This window comes from Herpailurus yagouaroundi, unplaced genomic scaffold (genome assembly GCF_014898765.1).
Source record: "Herpailurus yagouaroundi ecotype Mexico unplaced genomic scaffold, PumYag 203, whole genome shotgun sequence".
In the NCBI taxonomy this organism is placed as follows: Eukaryota; Metazoa; Chordata; class Mammalia; order Carnivora; family Felidae; genus Herpailurus; species Herpailurus yagouaroundi.
Window position 1 is genome coordinate 23,391,420 of NW_024412434.1, and position 21,137 is coordinate 23,412,556.

Genomic DNA, 21,137 nt, shown 5'->3' on the forward strand with positions numbered 1-21,137 from the left:
AAATGGAGAGTGATTTACAGGTATCACTTTGAAAACAATTAGGCACTTAAGATTCATCTTTTCTTTTCGTTACAATTTTGCTTTGAAATGTGGTCCTTAACAATTCCCTTGAAGATGACCCTTGGTGAATGTCTAATGCCTCTTTGCAAACTAGATGTTTTTGTTAATGTGATACGCACACATACAGGAGTTAGTTCATCAGCAGCTGTAATTTGAGCCTCATACAAAACATGGCTTTAATTACTAGGGTTCGGGGCCCAAGAAATGACCAGAGTAATAGCCAGTATAATTATGAATAAATAGAAGGAAAGGTTATAACCACTTAAAATAACTGAGCGTAAGTATAAAATGCAAAAACAAAGCTGTTTATACTTAAATCTCTACATTTATTTTTCCAAAAATGTCATTATGAGAACAAATATACTCCTATATAGTCAAGTTCACCTTAATCACAATGAAGTCATAGGATAACTTAAAAGAGATAATCCTCGTATTTAAAGGATGTTTAAAATGTCAGCCATAATCAAGACCCTCTAATTTGAAACACCATGTATGGCATCTCACTTTGTAAAAAGGTACTACATCCCTCAAGACTTCTTCAAACAAATCCAACATAAATAGGAGTACAATAAAAACTATTTTCAAAACCAAAAAAATCAAAGCACCTATTTAAATTAAATCCATCAAGAGTCTGTAAGATTATTTCAGGAGGACACGGGCCGGATGAGACACTAAAAACTATAGTTCTAAGGGAAAAAATGACAATCATTTTATGTAACTTGCTATAAGGCAGAGACATACTATATACGAATACTATAAAGGACGCACTTCACAGCACATTTAAAAGTATGAACTGAAATAATACTCAACAGGAAGAAACTGATTCTGTGACACTGGCTGAGACAGAATAACAGAGGGGCGTGACTTAAAAGCATGGCCCTTCCCAGTCTATTTTTAGAGGCTTAAGACTCCAGCCTTAAATAGTTTTAATAATGCTCGTGGCTACAACTCAGCTTGTAAAACATAGTCTGGGAGAATACAGTTCTTTTCACATTGTGTAAACCAGTTTGCTGCTTTTTCCCCTCGAAAACTAATCCCAAGGTCTCGCTCCCAGGACACGAAGGGGTCTTAAGAATTTCTTTGTTTCCGTCTGTTCGGTAGCTGCCTTGGAACAGGCACAACTAAAATTGGGTGATAAGCTGAAAGCAGGTTAAAATTTGGTGATACATCTCTTAAAAGTGTTCTTCTCTAAAGAAGGAACTGTCTGCTTATCTGGAAGCCTACCTGGGCTATTACTCTCCTTGTGTACAGAGCAACTTATGGGTGAGGAGGAAGCACTTTGATTATGGAGATGTGCCCTTTTCAAGGTGCCAGTCTCGATGTCACCCATCACAGCTGGGACAGCAGCATCTCTCAAGGGAACGGGAAGGCATGCCTCGCATCATGTAGTCACTTGATAGGGTTTTAAGAAGTTTATGTATGTGTACTAAGGAATGTGTGTGTGTGCACATACGATACCTGTGTGTGTGTGTGTGTGTGTGTGTGCGCGCGCACATGGGCTTCTATAAACACATATTATGTACACGTATATACACAATACACACTCATCCACGTATCCCCCAGTGACATGGCCCCCACGGTCTGATCAGACTTGCTTTCTGAAAATTACCACCTTTTCCAAATCCACCCTTTTCCATTCCACTCCCAGAACTCAAAATTATAGTAAATCATACTCTAAAGGTTTCATTTCAATTTTCAATTAAAAAACAGGCAAACCAAATTCTACCCAGAAACAAAGGCACGTCTAGGGCTAACACACCATCCTTTATCCTTCAGAACCAAACAGAAGACCCAAAGAAGTATTTGAAGACATTACGAAAATTAAACAGGCATTTCGTTTTTATTTTCTTAGAAAAGGAGGGGGAGATCCCTGTCATAGATAACTGAGTGTAAGAGACCTAAACTGGCTTGCGTGTCATGTCCTTGGGATAAAAGTCAACATTAGAGACTGAAGAATAACAAATCAGACCCAATCCCCCTCCTTCTGAATCCTCAAAAGATAGGATGGCATTTCGGGTGTTAACGGTTATTCTCTGAGCCCCCGGAAAAAGGAAGACAAGATATGGGGCCGGAATGTCTTTCACAGAAGGCTATTCCTACTCAGATGCGGCCACAGAGCCGGGTGGCACTTACTGTCCCCAGTCCCTCGGCCCAGACCACGGAGTCCTGGCACCTGTCACGTGTCGCCCTGCACAGGGCACAGCACGAGGGCTGTTGCTCCACCCCTTACGTGCACACCCCCTGCCCCGGCCACCCAGCCTCCCCAGCCCCAGTCTCATTCTCCATCACAAGTTCTCCTTGAGGAGGCCGAGCTTCCGCAGGGCCTCCCGGCGGGCCTCCTCCGTGGAACCGCGGCCAGAGAACTGGACGGTGATGCCCTGGGGTCTGAAGCCCACAGCCCTGGGCAGTGAACCTGACCGCTTCCTAGCATCCTGGCCGCAGTCCGGCTGCCGGTGCTCATAAAAGCTCTTGCTGGCGTCCTGGCGAGCGAGTTTGCTGGTGAGAGCCGGGTCTGGACGGAAGGTGACAGTTTTTCCGGTCGAGACGAAGGCACTGGGCTCGCTCTTCAGGACGTCGTGGATGCTCTGGAAGCCGTTGGCCAGCGGTGGGGACCGTTCCGTCTGCACGCCTCGGGACCGCTGAGCGCCGGGCTGCCCGCCGGCCTGCACGGACACGGCTAAGTGGACGGGGCCGGCCTCGCTCCGGCCACGCGGCCCCTGCTCCGGAGAGCCGCTGCTCCCCTGCTCCGCGAGGTCACCCCCGGGGGCCCGGCCTTCAGGGTCCCCCGGGGACAGGAAAGAGACCCCGTTGATGTTGGCCAACACCCGGGCCTTCCGCTCCTGCACGCTGACCGCCGCCCTGGAGATGGTCTTGTTGAACTCCTTCCCTGCGCTGTTGGTCACGCTGATGTTGCTGGGGAAGCGGTGAACCTTGGGCGCCGGCTGCGCCGGGTGTCTGTGCCACGGGAGGCGGCCCCCCGTCCGAGGGGTCGCCGAGGGCAGCGTCCTCCACTCCCCGGGCCTGCCCTCTTCGGTGGGGGACGCCGGTGAAAATGTTTCACTTCCCGCCAACTTCTCGGACATTTTCTGAGCGATAACCAGGGGGGTGGGAACGGAGCGGGGCAGTTTGGGGTGCTCCGCGGGAGCAGCGGAGGCCGGCAGCTCTCTCCTGGGGGGCTCTGTCGCCGGGGCGGCCACCGGCTGGGAGGGCAGCACAGGAGGGGCCTCTGGAGCCTCGGGGTCTGGTGATGGACGACCCTGGGCTTCTGGTTTCCCGCATTCGAAGACAGGACTGTCTTCCTTCCCGGCAGGGCCAGCCCCTGAAAAGGAGGCAGAATCTTCATAAGCTACCACCTTACGTAAAAATAAATGCATCCCATTGCCTTCTCGCTGAATTTAAGAGCCCCGCCCCCCCAAGGGGGACATAATGCCATTGTCAGCGGCAGCACCCCCTGTCACCTAAACTCCCTGGAACAGTGAAGGAGAAGGTCCTGGGTGAGTCTCACCCCCTACTTGGCGAGAAGGAACCGATCAGTGATGGTGAAAGACTCGCGTCTGAATGCTCGGGACCTGGGACGCACACCGCGCACGCGCACGCAGGCTTCTAAAGAGGCGAGTAAACAGGAGGGAACCATAACCCTCCTGGGAGGGGGTGTCACCGAGGGAAAATGGAGACGGGACGGACGGGTGGCATCCTCCTCCGCCTAAACAGATACAGATCGCAGGTCACCCAACACTATTTGCACTTACAATCACGCATCTGTCTCCCACTGCAAAACTGTAAGCCGTGTCTAATTTTTATCCCTGTATCCTCAGAATCTCACCCAACGCCTGCTGGGGCAGGCACTTAAAACCGCTGTGGAAGTATCATGTTAGACACTGATGGGCAAGGCGGCTTTCTCTCCATAAGTGTTTTCCTTGGCACAAGCAGATGATCTGGCACTTTTAAATGACCAGCAGGTTCAAGTGCATTTTAGGAACTACACTTCAAAGACGTGTGATACAAACGGGACATCTGTAATTAAGTCTCTTCTTTGAAGACACGGCTGTAAACTAAGCTCCTCATCTGGAGTCTGGAACCCCAGTCTGTGAAATCGGTGTAATGCACAGCCTCACGCGCGTGCACACACGCACACAGAGGGAGAAAAAGTATTTCTAGACGCTTGTGACAAATGGCAGTATTTTGCAGTAAGAGCCAAAATACTTTCCCTTCTGTTTTTCCCTCCTCCTTTCTAATTCTTATCCCCTTGCTATGTTTATTTCCAACATCTTTTCCAGTCAGGAGAAACAGTGCAAGACAATCCCACCTCATCCACCCCCTTGCTCTTCTCACAGCACTCAAAGGACAAAAAGCACGCCTCTCCTTTGAGGCTGCCCTGAATCCAACAGACCTGCAAAGTAGACACTAAGCCAAACTCTTGCTGCCCTTTTCCTGTTTTCCTGAACCAGCTAACTTTGTAGCCCAAATACTCCCACCTTGGGAAGTCATGCCATAGAAAGAGGGGGCATAAGATTGTTCAAAATCTGAGATCAAACCTCACAGGCTAAAATAGATATATAAACAGAACTTTGTATGTTCTGTTTGTAGAATGAATTGTTATACCTGGAAGTCAATTCCAATTTTCTTTCTTTCTTTTTACTATACAGTAAAGCCTTGGGTTGCCAAGTAACATGTTCTGCGAGTGTTCCACAAGATGAGCAAACGCTTCTTTTTTTTTTCAATATTAAAAAAATGTTATTCATTTTTGAGAGACAGAGTGCGAGCAGGGGTGGGGCAGAGAGAGAGGGAGACACAGAATCGGAAGCAGGCTCCAGGCTCTGAGCTATCTGTCAGCACAGAGCCTGACACGGGGCTCAGACTCAAAAGCCGCGAGATCATGACCTGAGCTGAAGTTGGACACTTAACCGACTGAGCCACCCAGGCGCCCCAAGACAAGCAAACGTTTCCAATAAATTTTAACTTAATAAATGAGCAAGACTGATATCAGTAGCACGTGATGCTGAACATCACATGATCACAACCGAGCCAATGGTTCTTGAAATTCGCTTTGATATACGAGTGCTTTGGATTACAAGCATGTTTCTGGAACGAATTATGCTCACAAACCAAGGTTTTACTGTATATGAAATAGATTCGTATGGTCTGCCAGTCTCATTCTTTATCCTAGTTCCTTTGAACTTTCCCTTCATGTGTTATCTCCTAATATGCTACGAAAGCATCTACTGGTTGGACACTCAAACTCCACCCTGCAAAAACCCCCACAGCGTCCACACTGGCACACACACGGGAAGACCACAGTGTCCCGAACGACACTAACGAACCGAGTCAGAGGCTGGGGACTGGGCTTTGCTCCTCACCTGCTGTCTCAGTCGCAGCCGGGAGGAGCTCGGGTTCCCCCTCCTCAGGTGCCGGCTGCACTAAATCGATGACATCTCCTGGCTCCGAGTGACTGGAAGCGCTCTCGTCCAGAGACCCTGGAGAGTGGGAGTGCACGCCGCTGTCACACAGGACTTGCTCCTCACAATCATCTTCCAGGGAATCAATAGTCTCTTCAAAAAACAGGATGACATCCTTTTCCTCATGTGTCAGGTACTTGAGGCTCTCATCATCCTGTGTAACGGGTGTGGGGGTTGGGAACGGAAGGGAGAAAGCAAACAGTTGTTTTGCTGAAGAGAGAAGCCATGACAAAGTCAGGATCTCTTGCAGAGCCCTGGGTGGAATCCGCGTCCCTCTACAAGTCCCATCGGGGAGGATCTGCCATTCAGGTGGCCCCACTGACAAACCCGTGCCTGTGTCCTCCCCGTGGTACCTGCGTGAAAAAGAACGCTGCCAAGAAACTGTAGCAGGTCTTCGAATCTATTATTAACTCCAGTCTTATGGCTCCTAGGGAGTCAATGACAGAAAAAGAATTCTTCTCCAAGCCTCCTTGGGAAGGAACACTGTTCTCAACTTCCTGCTCTCTGATGTCTTCCCACAATAGCAGTGGGGGACATCTTTGGATAAAGACAGTGGCCATGAATGCACATATTTAGCTTCCTTTCCTCCAGAAACCTCACGAAAACAATAATGGGATTCATTTTTGTTGGAAGGCACCAATCACAAAGACAAAAAAGCAGAGGAAAAGAGACAGCAGTAACAGAGTGTGGGAAGTTAGGCAGCCTCAGGACAGGTGCAGCCGACTCTGGAGAACCAAGGAATCTGATTTTTAGCAGCTGTGGGAAGCCGGTCACCCACCTGCTGAGTACAAGGGAGCCCCTCGCCACCCCCCCCACCGCAGGTGCTGAAAGTACTGGGAGCGGGGCCAAGAGGGCCAAGAGGAAGGGCCACTTCTGAATAAAGAGCAGAAGTGGTTCAGCAGGAATGAGGTCATCCCGGCAGAAAACTAGATGTTTTTTAAAAGAAGGTAAAAGAGGGATCTGAAGCAGAGTTGACAGTGAGAGACCACAATGAAAACAAGCAGTAAAGGAAGCCAACCTGATGCCCTCTGGACTGAAGTCTGGAAGTCTTCCCTGAGGTATCTGAATCCAAGGGCCAAAGGGGCTGACACCATGGGCTCCCCAACAAAGCAGCTCAGCCACATGCCCCTACAGGGGAGAGGACAGTCAACAAACCCCCTGATTTCTGACCAGCTTCTCAACGTTCTCCTCTTAAACATGTGCACACCCCTAAGGATCACGGAGTCTCACCATGAAAGACGCAGCCGAACAGACAAAAAGGAAAAGAAAGCAATTTAGAAAAACAAACTATGCAGAATGATGACAATTTCAACAAGATTACCATTCATATCCTCAGAGAGTTGTGGAGATACTGAATCCATCAAGAATATGATCTTATTTTAAAAAAAAACCCACAAGACAAAAACACAGCTCTTCGAAATTAACACTTGGACCACAGGACTGAAAAACGAAATAAAAGCCTACAAGGTAAAGTGGAGAAACTAGTAAAGTAAAACAAATAGTCAAAATTTGTTTTAAAATAAGGAAGATAAGAAAATCAGAGGATAAGTATGGGAGGGCCAACATCTGAAATAATGAGAGCTCCAGAAAGATAAATCAGAAAAGTAGAGGGGAAGAAGGTAATCAAAATAAGTAAGTAAAATAAGGAGGGGCCCCTGGGCTGAGAGACCTGAGTTTCCGAATGTAAAGGGGCCATCAGAAAATCTAATGAACAAGAATGAAACAGACCTATGAGGGCTGAGGGACGTCCCTGTGAAATCTCAGGACACTTACACCGGAGGGCAAGATCGTGAAAGCTCCCCAGAGAGAAAAAACAGGTCACAAAACAAAAGACCAGGAATCAGAACAGCAACAGACTTCTCAGCAGGAAGCCAGAAGATAGTGTCATGATTCCTTTAAGATTCGGAGTGAACAGAGAACTAGAATTCTACGCCTAACCAAATTAAGGTTATGGTAGAATAAAGATGTTTTAAGACACGTGAGGTCTACACAGTGCATCCCCCACATATGCCTTTCTCAGAAAGCTTCTGCAGGGTGGTAGGGGAATGTGGTTTTCCCCTAGACAAGGGAGTAAACCAAGAAACAACACAGGACCAGGGGAGGACGAGAGAAAGCCATAGGGGATCTCGGGACTCAACTGACATCCCCGGGACGTCAGCCGTGCAGACAACAACCAGTCTGATGCACAGCAAGCCAGAGGGCTGAGAGCACAAAGCAAGCAAATAAAACCCGAAAGGTTATTAACCATAGAAAACTATGGTTATGAGAAAAATCACATATCTATGAACCCATTTACCTAGAGTAATGTGCACACATACACACACCCACATACACACACACACACACACACACACACGCATATATATTAATTATATTCATATTCACAGTAGTGAGAGAACAAAAATGTCCAGGGGTGCCTGGGTGGCTCAGCTGGTTAAGCGTCTGACTCTTTGATTTCTGCTCTGGTCATGATCTCGTGGTTGTGAGATCGAGCCCTGCATCAGGCTCTGTGCTAACAGTATGGAGCCTGCTTGGGATTCTCTCTCTCCCTCTCTCTGCATCTCCTTTACTCCCTCGCTCTCTCTCAAAATAAATAAATAAACATTAAAAAAAATGTCCAGCAATAAGGGTATGGTTAAACAAATCAAGGCACATTCACAGACAGAATATTACACAGGAATCTTAAATGGTGTTTTCCGAACAATGTAATGCTAAGTGAGAAAAATGCAGATGGAAAGTAAGAGTTGTCTCTCAAGTATGTGCATACTTAATATATACCCACATACATAAAATACTGGGAGGATATAGAGTAAAATGTCAATTAGAAAGCAAATAACAAATGGGTAGGAGTTAAAAGTCGTGTCCTCTAGTGAGTAGGAAGTTGGGGGAGGGGTGCTTTTCATAACACTTTGAAGCTACTTGACCCTCTAGGAGTGTGAACTTTGATAAAACAACAGAAAAGGTGTGGAAGCAAACTCAGTTAAGAGCTGACCCAGGCGGTGCAGGAGAATGCTTTTCACACTGGGATCTGAGCGGTTACGCAAATGCCCGCCAGCCCGCCCAAAGCACCTGACTCCCAGACCATCCCAGAGCCTGCTGGCTCCACAGATTTAGTGACCGTTCTTTCGTTTAAGGCATCCATTTGTTTTTGGTATAATTAACCCAAGAATACATGCAAATGTCTCCACCGGGCTTGACTGTATTAGCTTAATCCTCAAGGCCGGAGGATTCAGGGAAAGGCACCTGTCTGCAGCCGGGTTTGGTGGGCAGACAGAATGGAAAGTCTCTGGAGAGAGATCCACAGCATGGGTTGGGTCAGGAGACAGAGCAGAATGTGGCTCGGGAGAATGAGCAATACACATCCACCAGATATAAACCTATATACAAGTGCTGGGTCACAGATATGTGTCCATTATGGTAGATACAAACAGTTCTCCAAAATGCCTGTCCCAGTGTGACTCCCATGGGCACGCCTGCTTGTTCTCCCCATGCAGCTGGCATACGTGAATCTCATTCTGATGTCCGGTCCGTTCCCAAGAAGATGAACAGTGTTGGGCCATGTTTTTTCCCCATGATACTTAACTGGCCACTTGGAGATCCTCGTACGAAGTGCCTGTTCAAATCTTTTGCCTATTTTTCTATCCAGTTGTCTTTTTAAAAATACAGGACTATACATACTAGATAGAAATCTTTTACTGGAAATATTTATTGGAAGTATCGGCCACTACTCACTAGCTTCCCTTTTCTCTCTCTTTTTTTTTTTTATTTTTATTTTTCAACGTTTTATTTATTTTTGGGACAGAGAGAGACAGAGCATGAACGGGGGAGGGGCAGAGAGAGAGGGAGACACAGAATCGGAAACAGGCTCCAGGCTCTGAGCCATCAGCCTAGAGCCCGACGCGGGGCTCGAACTCACGGACCGCGAGATCGTGACCTGGCTGAAGTCGGACGCTTAACCGACTGCGCCACCCAGGCGCCCCTCCTTTTCTCTCTCTTAATGGGAGTCTTGTGATGGCTAGTCCTTAATTTTAATGTAGCATAATGTTTCATGGTTAGAGTTTTTTGTGTCCTATTTAGGAAACCACTACCAACTCCATGGTCATGGAGAAACTCACCTGTTTTATTCTAGAAGCGTTATTTTTAACTTTCCATATTCAGTGCGACAATTAATCTGGAATGAACTTTTATGTATGGCGTGAGGTCAAGAGTCATTGTCTTCTTTCTTTTTTTAATGTTTATTTATTTATTTATTTATTTTGGAGAGAGAGAGATAGCAGGCAAGCAGGAGAGAGGGGGAGAGAGAATCCCAAGCAGGCTCCAAACTGTCAGTGCACAGCCTGCCGCGGGGCTCGAACTCACAACCACGAGATCATGACCTGTATGGAAATCAGGAGTCAGATGCTTAACAGACTGAGCCACCCAGGTGCCCCTCATTGTTTTCTAAGTTGACATCCAATTGTCCAGCACCGGACCTTGAAAATACTATCCCTGAACACTGCATATTCCTTGGTTGTAAGTCAAATGACAGTGTACGTGTCTGTTTATGAATTCTCTTATCTGTTTGTCTACTTGTCTAGTCATATACCACTAATACAGTGTTTCTTTTTTTAAAATGTTTATTTTTGAGAGAGAAAAATAAACGTGTACGCAAGAGCAGGGGAGGGGCAGAAAGAGAGGGAGACAAAGATCTGAAGCAGGCTCTGCATTGACAGCAGAGAGCCGAACGTGGGGCTTGAGCTCACAAATGTGAGATCATGACCTGAGCCCAAGTCTGTCGCTTAACCGACTGAGCCACCGAGGAACCCCTAAAACATTGTTTTAATTATTACAAGTCTCCAGATCTGGTAGTTTAAAGCCCTCCAGTTCTGCTGTTCGTCTTTAAGTCTGTGATAGCTCTTTCGACCCTTTTTACTTCCATGTAAATTTTAGTATCAGCTTGTCAGTTTCCAGACACCCAGATACACACAGACACACACACACAGACACACACACACACACACACAGACACACACACACACACACACACACAGACACACCCTCTGCCGGGACTTTAATGGGGACTACACAGAAGTTCCTCAACTTGAGGAGAACTGAATTTTCCAACGTTCTGACTCCTCTAATAGGGTACACGCCCTCACTTACTCAGATTAGTGGCTCTCACACTGTGGCCCTTCGACCAGCAGCCACAGCACCTAGAACTACAAATGCTTGGGCCCCACCTTAGATCTGCTGCATCAGGAACATTAAGGGCCTCCAGTCTCTGTGTTAACATACACTCTGGGAAATACTGATGTGCTAATGTTGGGTAGGCACTGATTTGGTTCTGTGACTTCTCTTTAAAAAAATTTTTTTTTAACATTTATTTATTTTTGAGACAGAGAGAGACAGAGCATGAACGGGGGAGGGTCAGAGAGAGAGGGAGACACAGAATCTGAAACAGGCTCCAGGCTCTGAGCTGTCACCACAGAGCCCGACGCGGGGCTTGAACTCACGGACCTCGAGATCATGACCTGAGCCGAAGTTGGCGGCTTAACCGACTGAACCACCCAGGCGCCCCGGTTCTGTGACTTCTCTTGAGAACGTCTTGCAGTTTCCCAGCCCGAGCCACCCAGGTGCCCCAAGTGTGTTTGTTTGTCTGTTTAAACATTTTATTTTTTTCATTTATTTATTTTTGAGAAACAGAGTGAGACAAAGCGTGAGCGGGGGTGGGGCAGAGAGAGAGGAGACACAGAATCCGAAGCAGACTCCAGGCTCTGAGCTGTCAGCACAGAGCCCGACATGGAGCTCGAACTCACAAACTATGAGATCGTGACTTGAGCCGAAGTCGGACGCTCAACCGACTGAGCCACCCAGGCGCGCCCGAAGTGTGTTTGTTTTTAAGATAATGAGTGGGTTTTGGATTTTGTCAAATCTCTTTTTATGTATTATAGTCGTTCTCAGCAGGTGGAGAGGTTCCCCTTCACAGGGCATTTGGCAGTGCCTGGAAGCACTTCTGGTTGTCACAGATGGGTGGGCACCGCTGGCATCTAGGGGGTGGAGGCCAGGAGCGGTGTTCCACATCCCACAGTGTACAGGACAACTCCCCACATAAAGGATGCTGTGGCCGAGGAGGCTGAGGAGAGACGATCATATCCCTTTTCTCCTTTATTCTGTCCAAGAGCTGAACTGCAATGATTGATTTTCAAATATTAAACCAACCTTGCATTCTTGGAACACGTCCAATCTGGTTGTGATGCTATCTTTTTTATACACCACTGAATTTGATTTGCTAATATTTTGTTTAGACTTTCTGCATCTCTGTTCACAAGACAGACTGGCCTGGAATTTTCCTCTTTTTGCCATCAGGTTTTGTGTATATCTTTTTCAAATGTCAACTTTTACAAGCACCTGGGTGGCTCAGTTGGTTGAACGTCTGACTTCGGCTCAGGTGATGGTCTTGCGATGTGTGGGTTTGAGCCCCACCTTGGGCTCTGTGCTGACAGTTCAGAGCCTGGAGTCTGCTTTGGATTCTGTGTCTCCCTTTCTCTCTGCCCCTCCCCTGCTCTCATTCTGTCTCTCTTTCAAAAATTAAATAATAAACATTAAAAAAATGTTTTTAAATGTCAACTTTTGGAACAATGTGCCCTAGGATTTTAATTTTAGTTCTTAGCTTATCTTTTTGCTCCACTTTTCCTGAGATGTTTTGGGGGTGGGGTGGGGAGGAAAGACTGAGTTTAAGAATACTTTTTCTCTAGCTGAAATTAGAGCAGGTTCATATTAACGGGATCTGTGTAATTTTATCAGTCTGCATACCTAGCAGTGTACAGTCCCTGAAAACTTCAACACTCCCTGTAAAAACAGGATCAGTGTGAAAGGCATTAGAAGAGGGGCAAGGTACTGTGAGGGAAAATGGGCATAAAGCGTCCCTGACTCTCTTCTATTGAGCACTGGGCCAAGGGAAAGAGAAATAGGTTTTAAAAAACCCAATATGGTCATCTACAGAACATGTGACTAAGGAATTTACACTTTATTCTGAGAATTCCAGGATCCAGCCCTACCTACTTTTCACATTTCATCTCTTTACTGCTCTCCGCTTTCTCCTCTACTGCAGGGGTGGTAACTTCCTCCGTAAGGGGACAGGGAGTAAATGTTTTAGGTTCTGCAGGCTATACCATGGCAACTACTCAACTCTGCCCATGTAGTGTGAATGTACAGTATGTTAACGAACGGGTCTAGCTTTGTTACAATAAATCTTTACAAAGACAGTGAGGGTCCAGGGGTGCCTGGGTGGCTCAGTCAGCTGAATGTCCAATTTCAGCTTGGGTCAATGATCTCGCGGTTTGTGGGTTCGAGCCCCATGTCAGGCTCTGGGCTGATGGCTCAGAGCCTGGAGCCTGCTTTGGTTTCTATGTCTCCCTCTATCTCTGGCCCTCCCTGCTCATGCTCTGTCTGCTCTCTCTCTCTCAAAAATATATAAAGAACAACAACAAAAAACCACAGGTGGGGGCCTAGATTTGGTCCACAGGCTGTAGTTTGCCAACTCTTGCTCCGTACTCTAATCAGATCAAACCACCTGACATCTCCTGTGCCTGTGTTCACATCATCAGTGCCTGTCCCTGCATAGCCACCTCTTAACTATCCTTTATGGTCTTAAATATCCTTTATTTATTTATTTATTTATTTATTTATTTATTTATTTATTTAAATTTTAATGTTTTTATTTATTTTTGAGACAGAGAGAGGCAGAGCATGAGCAGGGGAGGGGCAGAGAGAGAGGGAGCCACAGAATCAGAAGCAGGCTCCAGGCTCTGAGCTGTCAGCCCAGAGCGCGACGCGGGGCTCGAACTCACAGACTGTGAGATGATGACCTGAGCCGAAGCCGGACGCTCAACCGACTGAGCCACCCAGGCGCCCCTATGGTCCGATTTAAATGTGACCACGCTTCCAGCCTACTCCATAGCATCTACTGAATCATACATGCAAATATTTGAGTATCTATTGAACATGGGCAATGTAAATACAACAGTGTAAATAAAGTTCTTGCTGTCTAGTTGATCATCTAAAGAGGGCTTTAGATGGGAAAACAGGTATTTACTTCAGAGTCTAGAAATGGCTCTGACGAGGTGACTACAGGGTGTTAAGGAAATGGGTACCAATCCCCACTGTTGGGAAAGGGGTCTGATCTGGAAAACTTTGCGGAGGAAATGATAGCTACCAAAAGTCTGAAAGAAGTGGGTGAGAGTCAACCACAGGGGGGCAGTTATATCTGTGTCCGAAGAGGTCACGTTGGCTATCGTGTGAGGAACAGCGAATGCGGGAAGCAACCTGGATGAGACTTCAAGGGTCACCTAAACTAGAGCAGGGGTGATGGGAACAGAGGAGGAGACGAGATTTGACAGAGATTTAAAGGGTAGACTCAGGGGCACCTGGTTGGCTCGGCTGGTTAAGCGTCCTACTTTGGCTCAGGTCATGATCTCACGGTTCCTGAGTTGGAGGCCACGTCAGGCTCTGTGCTGACAACATGAAGCCTGACTGGGATTCTCTCTCTCCCTCGCCTCTGCCCCTCCCCCACTCACGTGCTCTCTCTTCCCCTCCCTCATTGCCTCTCCACACCCCCCCCTCTCAAAACAAATAATAAATAAACTTAAAAAAGAGAGAAACAAATAAAACAGAGAACCAGCACCTCCTATTAGCTTCTCTCCCGTAGCTGTCCCTCACCCAGAGCTGCAGCCCCACCAGGGTGTTCACCCTTAAAGAGGAGCCTTGTGTGGGAGGCACCCCTGAACCACCCACAGAGCTTACAGGCTGTCTCGTCACTGTGACCAAAACGTCAGCTGCCTCCTCGCCACGTCTGTCTGCTTTGTCCCTCTGCCAACCAGAACAGGAAAGCTTCCTCCGAAATCCAGCGACACCGTTCATTTTGTGATTTTTCTAGAATTTCTTGAACACTGGTGGGATCATCTGGAGGGTCACAGTGTATGGTGTAGGGCATTCCTGCCTCATCTTTCCCCCACATACCTCCATCTTGCCAGACCACCCTGTCCCCTATGCATTCAGCACTCAGCCTCCTAACTCTCCTGCTTCCCCAGACTCACTGTAAGACATGTCAAATGTGTCTCCTCTCCAGGCGGAGTGGTTTAGCACAGTGATGGAACAGAAAAACCTTGCAAGTCTAAAATCACTAGTGCTCTTAGCATAACAGAGGCCCCTGGAATTAATAATTACAACCATCACGGGTGGTTAGGATGATGTGATAGTGGTAACAACCATAATCAAATAAAACGTCTGAGGAAATATATTAATGCTCTCTACCCTCTTCCTCCTACTTTGCCTTCCCCAATTCAGCGTTTCAATAGGGCTATGCACAAGTTTCTTAGAGAATCTACTTTGGTTAGGTGTACAGACAGTAAAATTAAACGGGCAACTGGCCTGTAACAGCCCTTCAGCTTAAGACACATGCCGACTTCTGACACCAAGTGAGGGGTGAAAATACGAACAGAGCATAAAACCCCCGCAGATCTAATCCAACATCAAAGCAAGAAGTCCCAACGTAAGATTTCATTTGGAAAATAGGCTTAGGGAGTGCCTGGGTGGCTCAGTCAGTTAAGTGTCCGACTCTTGATTTCAGCTCAGGTCATGATCCCACGGCTCGTGGGATCGAGCCCTGTGTCAACAGTGAGTCTGCACTTGACAGTGCGGAGGCCTCTGGGGACTCTCTCTCTCTCTCTCTGCCCCTCCCCACCTGTGGGCACTCGTGCTCTCTCTCTCTGAAAATAAACAAACATTTAAAAATATATTATTAAAAAAAAAGAAAAGAAAATGGACTTAGAAAGGGCAGGCCCTACGCAACCATTTTGTGTTCTGAGACAGATTCCAGGACCCACAGGACGAAAGACATAACACCGATCAATCAGTCCAGCTCCTTCACTGGAAGATGTGATGCCGGGTTCAGAGGCAATGAAATGACTCCGAGGGTCATACAGCTGCTAACTACTCCATGGCGTGGCCGAGACTAGAATTAGTCTATTCTTGCTTTTTGCTTTGTTCACCTCATTTCTGTTTCTAATGACATACTTATCCAAGCTCAGAGGCCGGGGTCCTCAAAAACTCAGATTCTCGCATCCTCACCCCATCTGAGGTCTCTCCCTGGGGCTAGAGGCTGGTACAGGCCGTGAGCCTGGCGTGTGTGCCCACGCGCCTTCTCTGTGCTCAGCCTGGCCTTGAACGCTGACCTGTGGGGCACGGCCCCCCCAAAAAAGCTGCGGGTTCAGTCTGATGCCTGATTCCCCAGACAAGAAGCTGCCCTCCACATGAACCGGGCCTCTGCCTGCACCTGGGAGGGGAGGAGAAGGCAGAAACAGAGAAGAGCCCAGTGCCGAGGGCAGGGAACAGGGTCTTCAGGGCCAGGAAAGGGGCACATGCCCCGTCTGTTCCTCCTGTTCCCTCCTCCCCCCCACCGAGATGCTGGTGCCGCCCATCCCCCAGGCAGGGATGCGAGAGAGGGAGACGGGCCTTGAGGAAGAGGCAGTGCGTGGAGCGCACAGAGGTGGGAACAGGCAAGTGTGTACAGCCAGGAAGTAGGTGAGAGGGAACTGGAGGGAAACACGGAGTGACTGCTAAAGGGCACGGGGTATCTTTGGGGGTGATGGAAACGTTAAAATAATTTTTTTAATGTTTAATTATTTTTGAGAGAGAGAGAGAGAAAAAGAATGTGAGTGGGGGAGGGGCAGAGAGAGAGGGAGACAGAGAATCTGAAGCAGGCTCTGCGCTGTCAGCGCAAAGCCCGACGCGGGGCTCGAACCCGTGAACCTCGCGATCGTGACCCGAGCTGAAGTCGGACGCTCAGCCGACTGAGCCACCCAGGATGCCCCGGTGATGAAAATGTTTTAAATGTGATTGTGATGGTGGTTGTACAACTCTGTGAATCTACTAAAAACCACTGACTAGCCTACTTTGAATGCGTGAACCGTGTGGTATATGAATGACTCCTCGGTACAGCTGTCACATACTGAAAAACAACAGCAGCAGCAAGCAAGGCCGGAGGCTGGTGGCTCACGTGGAGGAGGGAGGAAAGCCAGAGGCCCGGCAGTGGGGGTCCCTGGTGCTTTTGGGAAGCGGCATTTGCTAACTCAGCACCAAAGAACTAAGATAGGAAGCGAGGACAAACGAAAACAGCAGCTTTCTCTGGAAGAAACGAACTGAAGAAAACTCCAGTTTGTGCTAGTGTTTGGAAGGAGGTGGGCTCGCAACAGAACATTTTTTTAAGTTTCTTTTCTATCAGTGGTGTTTGTAATGTACCAGTTTGGGCTACAAATCTCCAGACCTGTAAGAACTATGTAGAGAACCATACCTTGCCCATTCGACCCTGCATGTTGGCATCAGGCAATGTCTGTCAGCCTCCCGGGGAAACACTGTTTTGCTTCAAGAATGTGAGAGTATATACTTTTCTCCCCTAATATGTATATTATGATCGTGAAGAAATAATCTCTACTATATTCAAACCAGAAAATTCAAAACGCTAAATCTACTTAAGTAATTGCCAAGCGTGCTATACGTGTCTCCTGTGAGAAAGACAAAGTCCTGGTGTTGCTGACATCTGTATGCTCCTACATGAAGATGACAGGAGAAAGGTCTGCCAGTCCCAGCGGAGCTCTGAGAGGAACATCCAGATAAGCTGGATGAGAGACTTTGAAGATCTTATTTAAGATCTTATTTTAATCTCTACACCCCACCTGGGGCTTGAACTTACAACCCCGAGATCAAGAGTCAAATGTTCTACCAACTGAGCCAGCCAGGTGCCACGGGTGACGGACTTTTATAACGAAAGTTACCAACAGTTCTAAAAGTCAACAATCCTCGATACACCTATGGGAGTGCCGATTTGGGACAGAAGTTTCATTCTGGGGGGAGTGTGGAGCGGAAAAAAAAAAACCCTCTGTTTGGCTGAACAAGAAAGTTGAGGAGCCCTACTCCTACTAAAATAACGCCTGCCTAAAACACTACTGAATTAATTAAGTTCTGAGGCTTTTTTCTTTTCTTTTTTCTTTTAAACAAAGAAATGTGGCTTAACTACTGCACACTGAGACAATTGTGGTAACTCCTCATGAGGGAGAAAAAAGAAGTAGTAGAACTCATCTCTATTCTAGACAAAAAGAAAATCATGAACAAGATTACGATGGCTAAAAATATTCTTGAAGTGAACCAAGATCTCTTCACGGCCAGTCTCTTAGGTGGGCAGCCTAGAGTAGTTGTTTTGGCTGAGTGTGATGTGATGTTCGCATTTTCTTTTTACACACACCAAAAATGACCTTCCAGATGCTTGAGTCAGGCTTTGCTGATTTAATAACCTAAGCTGATGAGAGACATCCCCTCCCGCCGCCCCCCCCCCCCCCATAACCACTGTCCCACAGCTGAGGCAGAACAGGGGCAGACAGCAGCACAGAGAAATCAGCCTCTGTGGCCTTCCCGACATGGCTTTAAACGCCGTGCTTACCTTGGCAATCTCCTAAGAAAGACCATAAGTGCCCTGGCGTTCCCCGCAGTCCAGTCTAAGGGCTTAATTATGGTTATCTCTACCCAGGCACCCTGGTGATTCTGCACCAGGGCTAACTCAAGCCTGTACTTCTAGCCGGAAAGAGACACAAACAAACCAGCGCGGGAGGAGATGTGTGCACGGTTTTGATTACAGATCTAAAGAACCATGGCTTCGAAGGATTACAGCTGGGCTCCCTGGCGGCCTTAAGCTTCCTTCAAGAGGCAGTATTATAAAGAAGTTCCAATAGGACGGACCCGCCTCGCGTGCCTGGTATCGTGTGCCCTCCCAGATCCCTTCTGAAACCCGTCACGCTGTCCCAGGACTTCACACTTGCCGCTGAATTGCGAGTTTCCGAAAAGATGAAAACCGTGTCGTACTCATCAACCGCGCTGTGCTCCTGTACGCAGCAGCCATTTGTTAAACGTTTACTGAATTTAACTTTTATAAAAGCTATGCAAGCTTTGTCGTAAAATGGCTGCTTCGACCAGCAAGTTGTGGGCTCGGCGAGGCTAAGGATCCAGAATGGCAAGGAAGTTGGGGTTACTGCTGACCAGTCTGCCTCTCCTTCTATCCTCTGTTGTTTCCTCTCCTTGAAATCATCCAGCCCCTGCTGTGTCCAGTCGCTGTGCTTGACCCTGTCTTCACCCGTCCCAGCCACGCAGACAGTGTTCACTGCTCTACCTTCTTATTCCATGAAGATCGGGTGAGGCCAAAAGGCATCAAAGGCTTTTGGAGAAGGAAGGGCATAATCAGGAGCTGGCAAATGCTGCCTGATCACAGACTTGTTATGTGACTCTAGGGCCACAACATGTGTTAGCTCAGGGAGAAGGGAGGGTCTCAGGACAGTTCACTGAGTAGTAAATCTCCAAACAAACCCAGGAATGAATCGGGATCACTGTTTTTGCCCAACGTGGACATAAAAGTGAACAAGGGGTATGCTTGGGAATTCGAGATGTTTCCAGCCCGCCCTCAAAGAAATCCGTGCATTAAAAAGTCTCTTAAGAGCTGTGGGTATTAAGAGTTTCCCACTCTGTTCAACCAGCCAGTCACCTTCTGTCCTAGAGAAAGCTCCAGGAGGCCCGCCGGCTGCAGGACCACATACAGAAGGGGCACCCAAGCACAGCAGCAGGAAGCAGCCTCTGTCCCTGGCACCCAGGGCAGTTTTGTGAGACAAATGCTCCAGAAGCCAGCCCGACGGGGTTAAGACTACAGGAAACCCTACACCCAAAGCTTCCTCTGTCCCCTTAAACAGCCATCATTGCTGAACGTCTCCAAATTCTTCTTGAAATTTTTATTCTGGATCTGTATCACCTACCAAGGTAGCAAGTTCCAGAACTGCCTTACTTAACTTTGCAAAGACGCGCTGCCTTGTGTTGCACTGAGGCCATCCTGAAGTTTCAAAGGAAAAAACAAAACAGAAACACATTCGAAAGATTGCCTCTTACTCAAGTATTTCAGGATTTGGCCAATTTGTTCTTGTTCTAGCTATGCCTTCCATTAAATAAAGCATTCAGAGGAAGAATTCCTTACAAGAAAAACAAAATACACATACAAATACAACTAGCCCTTTGACGATAAAGACCACATCCTTTGCCTTCTTGGAATGGCCCTGGTCATGGCGGTGGCCGTGTGGGGAGCCACAACAATCCTATTTAAGCAGCTACTTTAATTTCTAGCTTGCACTGGCTCAGAAGGAAAGTTTCTAAAGAGTAGAGATCTGTTATACCCCAGGCAACCCCTCAGCTAGTGTGTGAAAACTTTAGGATACTCTAACATCAGGCATTAATGTTTTATCTTCTTTCAAAAATAATCCTTGCTTACAAAAGAAATGCTTCTATAAATCGGAACTAGGTTATCTCTTATTTAAAGAGCCCCCCAAGAGGCGCATTTAACACCATACAACTTAGAGGCTTAAAAGCACTGTCCTTACTAGTCTTTTTGAGGTCAGGGATTAAGCAAGCAGAGAAACTACCATGGTTGATTCTCATTCTAAAAAAGATGAGCATTTTAAGGTCTTTTTGACCTGATGACTTAGAATAAACACATATAGCTCCGTTCCACATTTAGACTCCCCAAAAGTTCACAAATTTTTTAATAGTGTAGCTGGTTCTGGTGAAAGGGGCTGGCTGCTAATATATTGCTTTTGTGTGAAAGTCAAGTGCTGCACAGTTGTTTAGAAAACTTCAGTTCCATTTAAAGTGAAATGCCAGGGTGCCTGGGTGGCTCAGTTGGCTGAGCATCCAACTCTTGATTTCAGCTCAGGTCATGATCCCAGGGTCGTGGGAGTGAGTCCCATGTCAGGCTCTGTGCTGACAGTGTGGAGCCTGCTTGAGATTCTCTCCCTCTCCCCTGCTCATGCTCTCGCTTTAAAAAAAAAAATGAGGGGCGCCTGGGTGGCTAAGTCTGTTAAGTGTCCGACTTCGGCTCAGGTCATGATCTCACAGTTTGTGGGTTCAAGCCCCACGTTGGGCTCTGTGCTGACAGCTCCGAGCCTGGAGCCTGCTTTGGATTCTGTGTCTCCCTCTCTCTCTGCCCCTCCACTGCTCACACTCTGTTTCTCTCAAATATAAACAAACATAAAAAAATGAAAAAAAAAAAGAAATGCCTAAAAATTGAAAAAAAATTTTCAAGGTGCTGGTTCTAAGGCAAATGCACAAATGTGAGGTAACAACTGAGGAAAACTACTGTTGGCTCGATGATCTCCCACAAGGGAAAGTGCTTGAAAACAGGCAGGGGTCCACACAGAAGGCACTGAAACAGGACTGGGACGTGTCCACCAACAGGCAGAAATGGGTAGTCAAGTGGGGTATGTGGCAGAACTATGTGGTCACGCCCATACCATGAGAATGTAATTTAATTTTTTTAATGTTTAGTTTTGAGAGAGAGAGACACACACACACACACAGCACAAGTGGGGGAGGGCAGAGAGACAGGGAGACACAGAATCTGAAGCAGGCTCCAGGCCCTGAGCTGTCAGCACAGAGCCCAGTGCGGGGCTCAAACTCACAAACCATGAGACCATGACCTGAGCTGAAACCAAGAGTCAGAGGCTTAACTGACTGAGCCACCCAGGTGCCCCAATTTAATTTTTTTAAGTTTATTTTGAG

General features: G+C 47.3%; 1 protein-coding gene across 2 annotated transcripts in view; it reads right to left on the minus strand.

Moving 5' to 3' along the window:
• Positions 1–365: 365 nt before the first annotated feature.
• The window catches only part of PROSER2 (proline and serine rich 2), a 47,396-nt gene continuing 26,624 nt past the window's right edge, over positions 366–21,137 (minus strand). For both annotated transcript variants that reach the window (XM_040451456.1, XM_040451455.1), the window contains 2 exons: positions 5,418–5,670; positions 366–3,379 (listed from right to left, as the gene is read on the minus strand). In XM_040451456.1, coding sequence (XP_040307390.1) covers positions 2,346–3,379; positions 5,418–5,670 — 1,287 coding nt within the window. In that variant the 3' untranslated portion in view covers positions 366–2,345. The remainder of the gene's footprint in view (positions 3,380–5,417; positions 5,671–21,137) is intronic.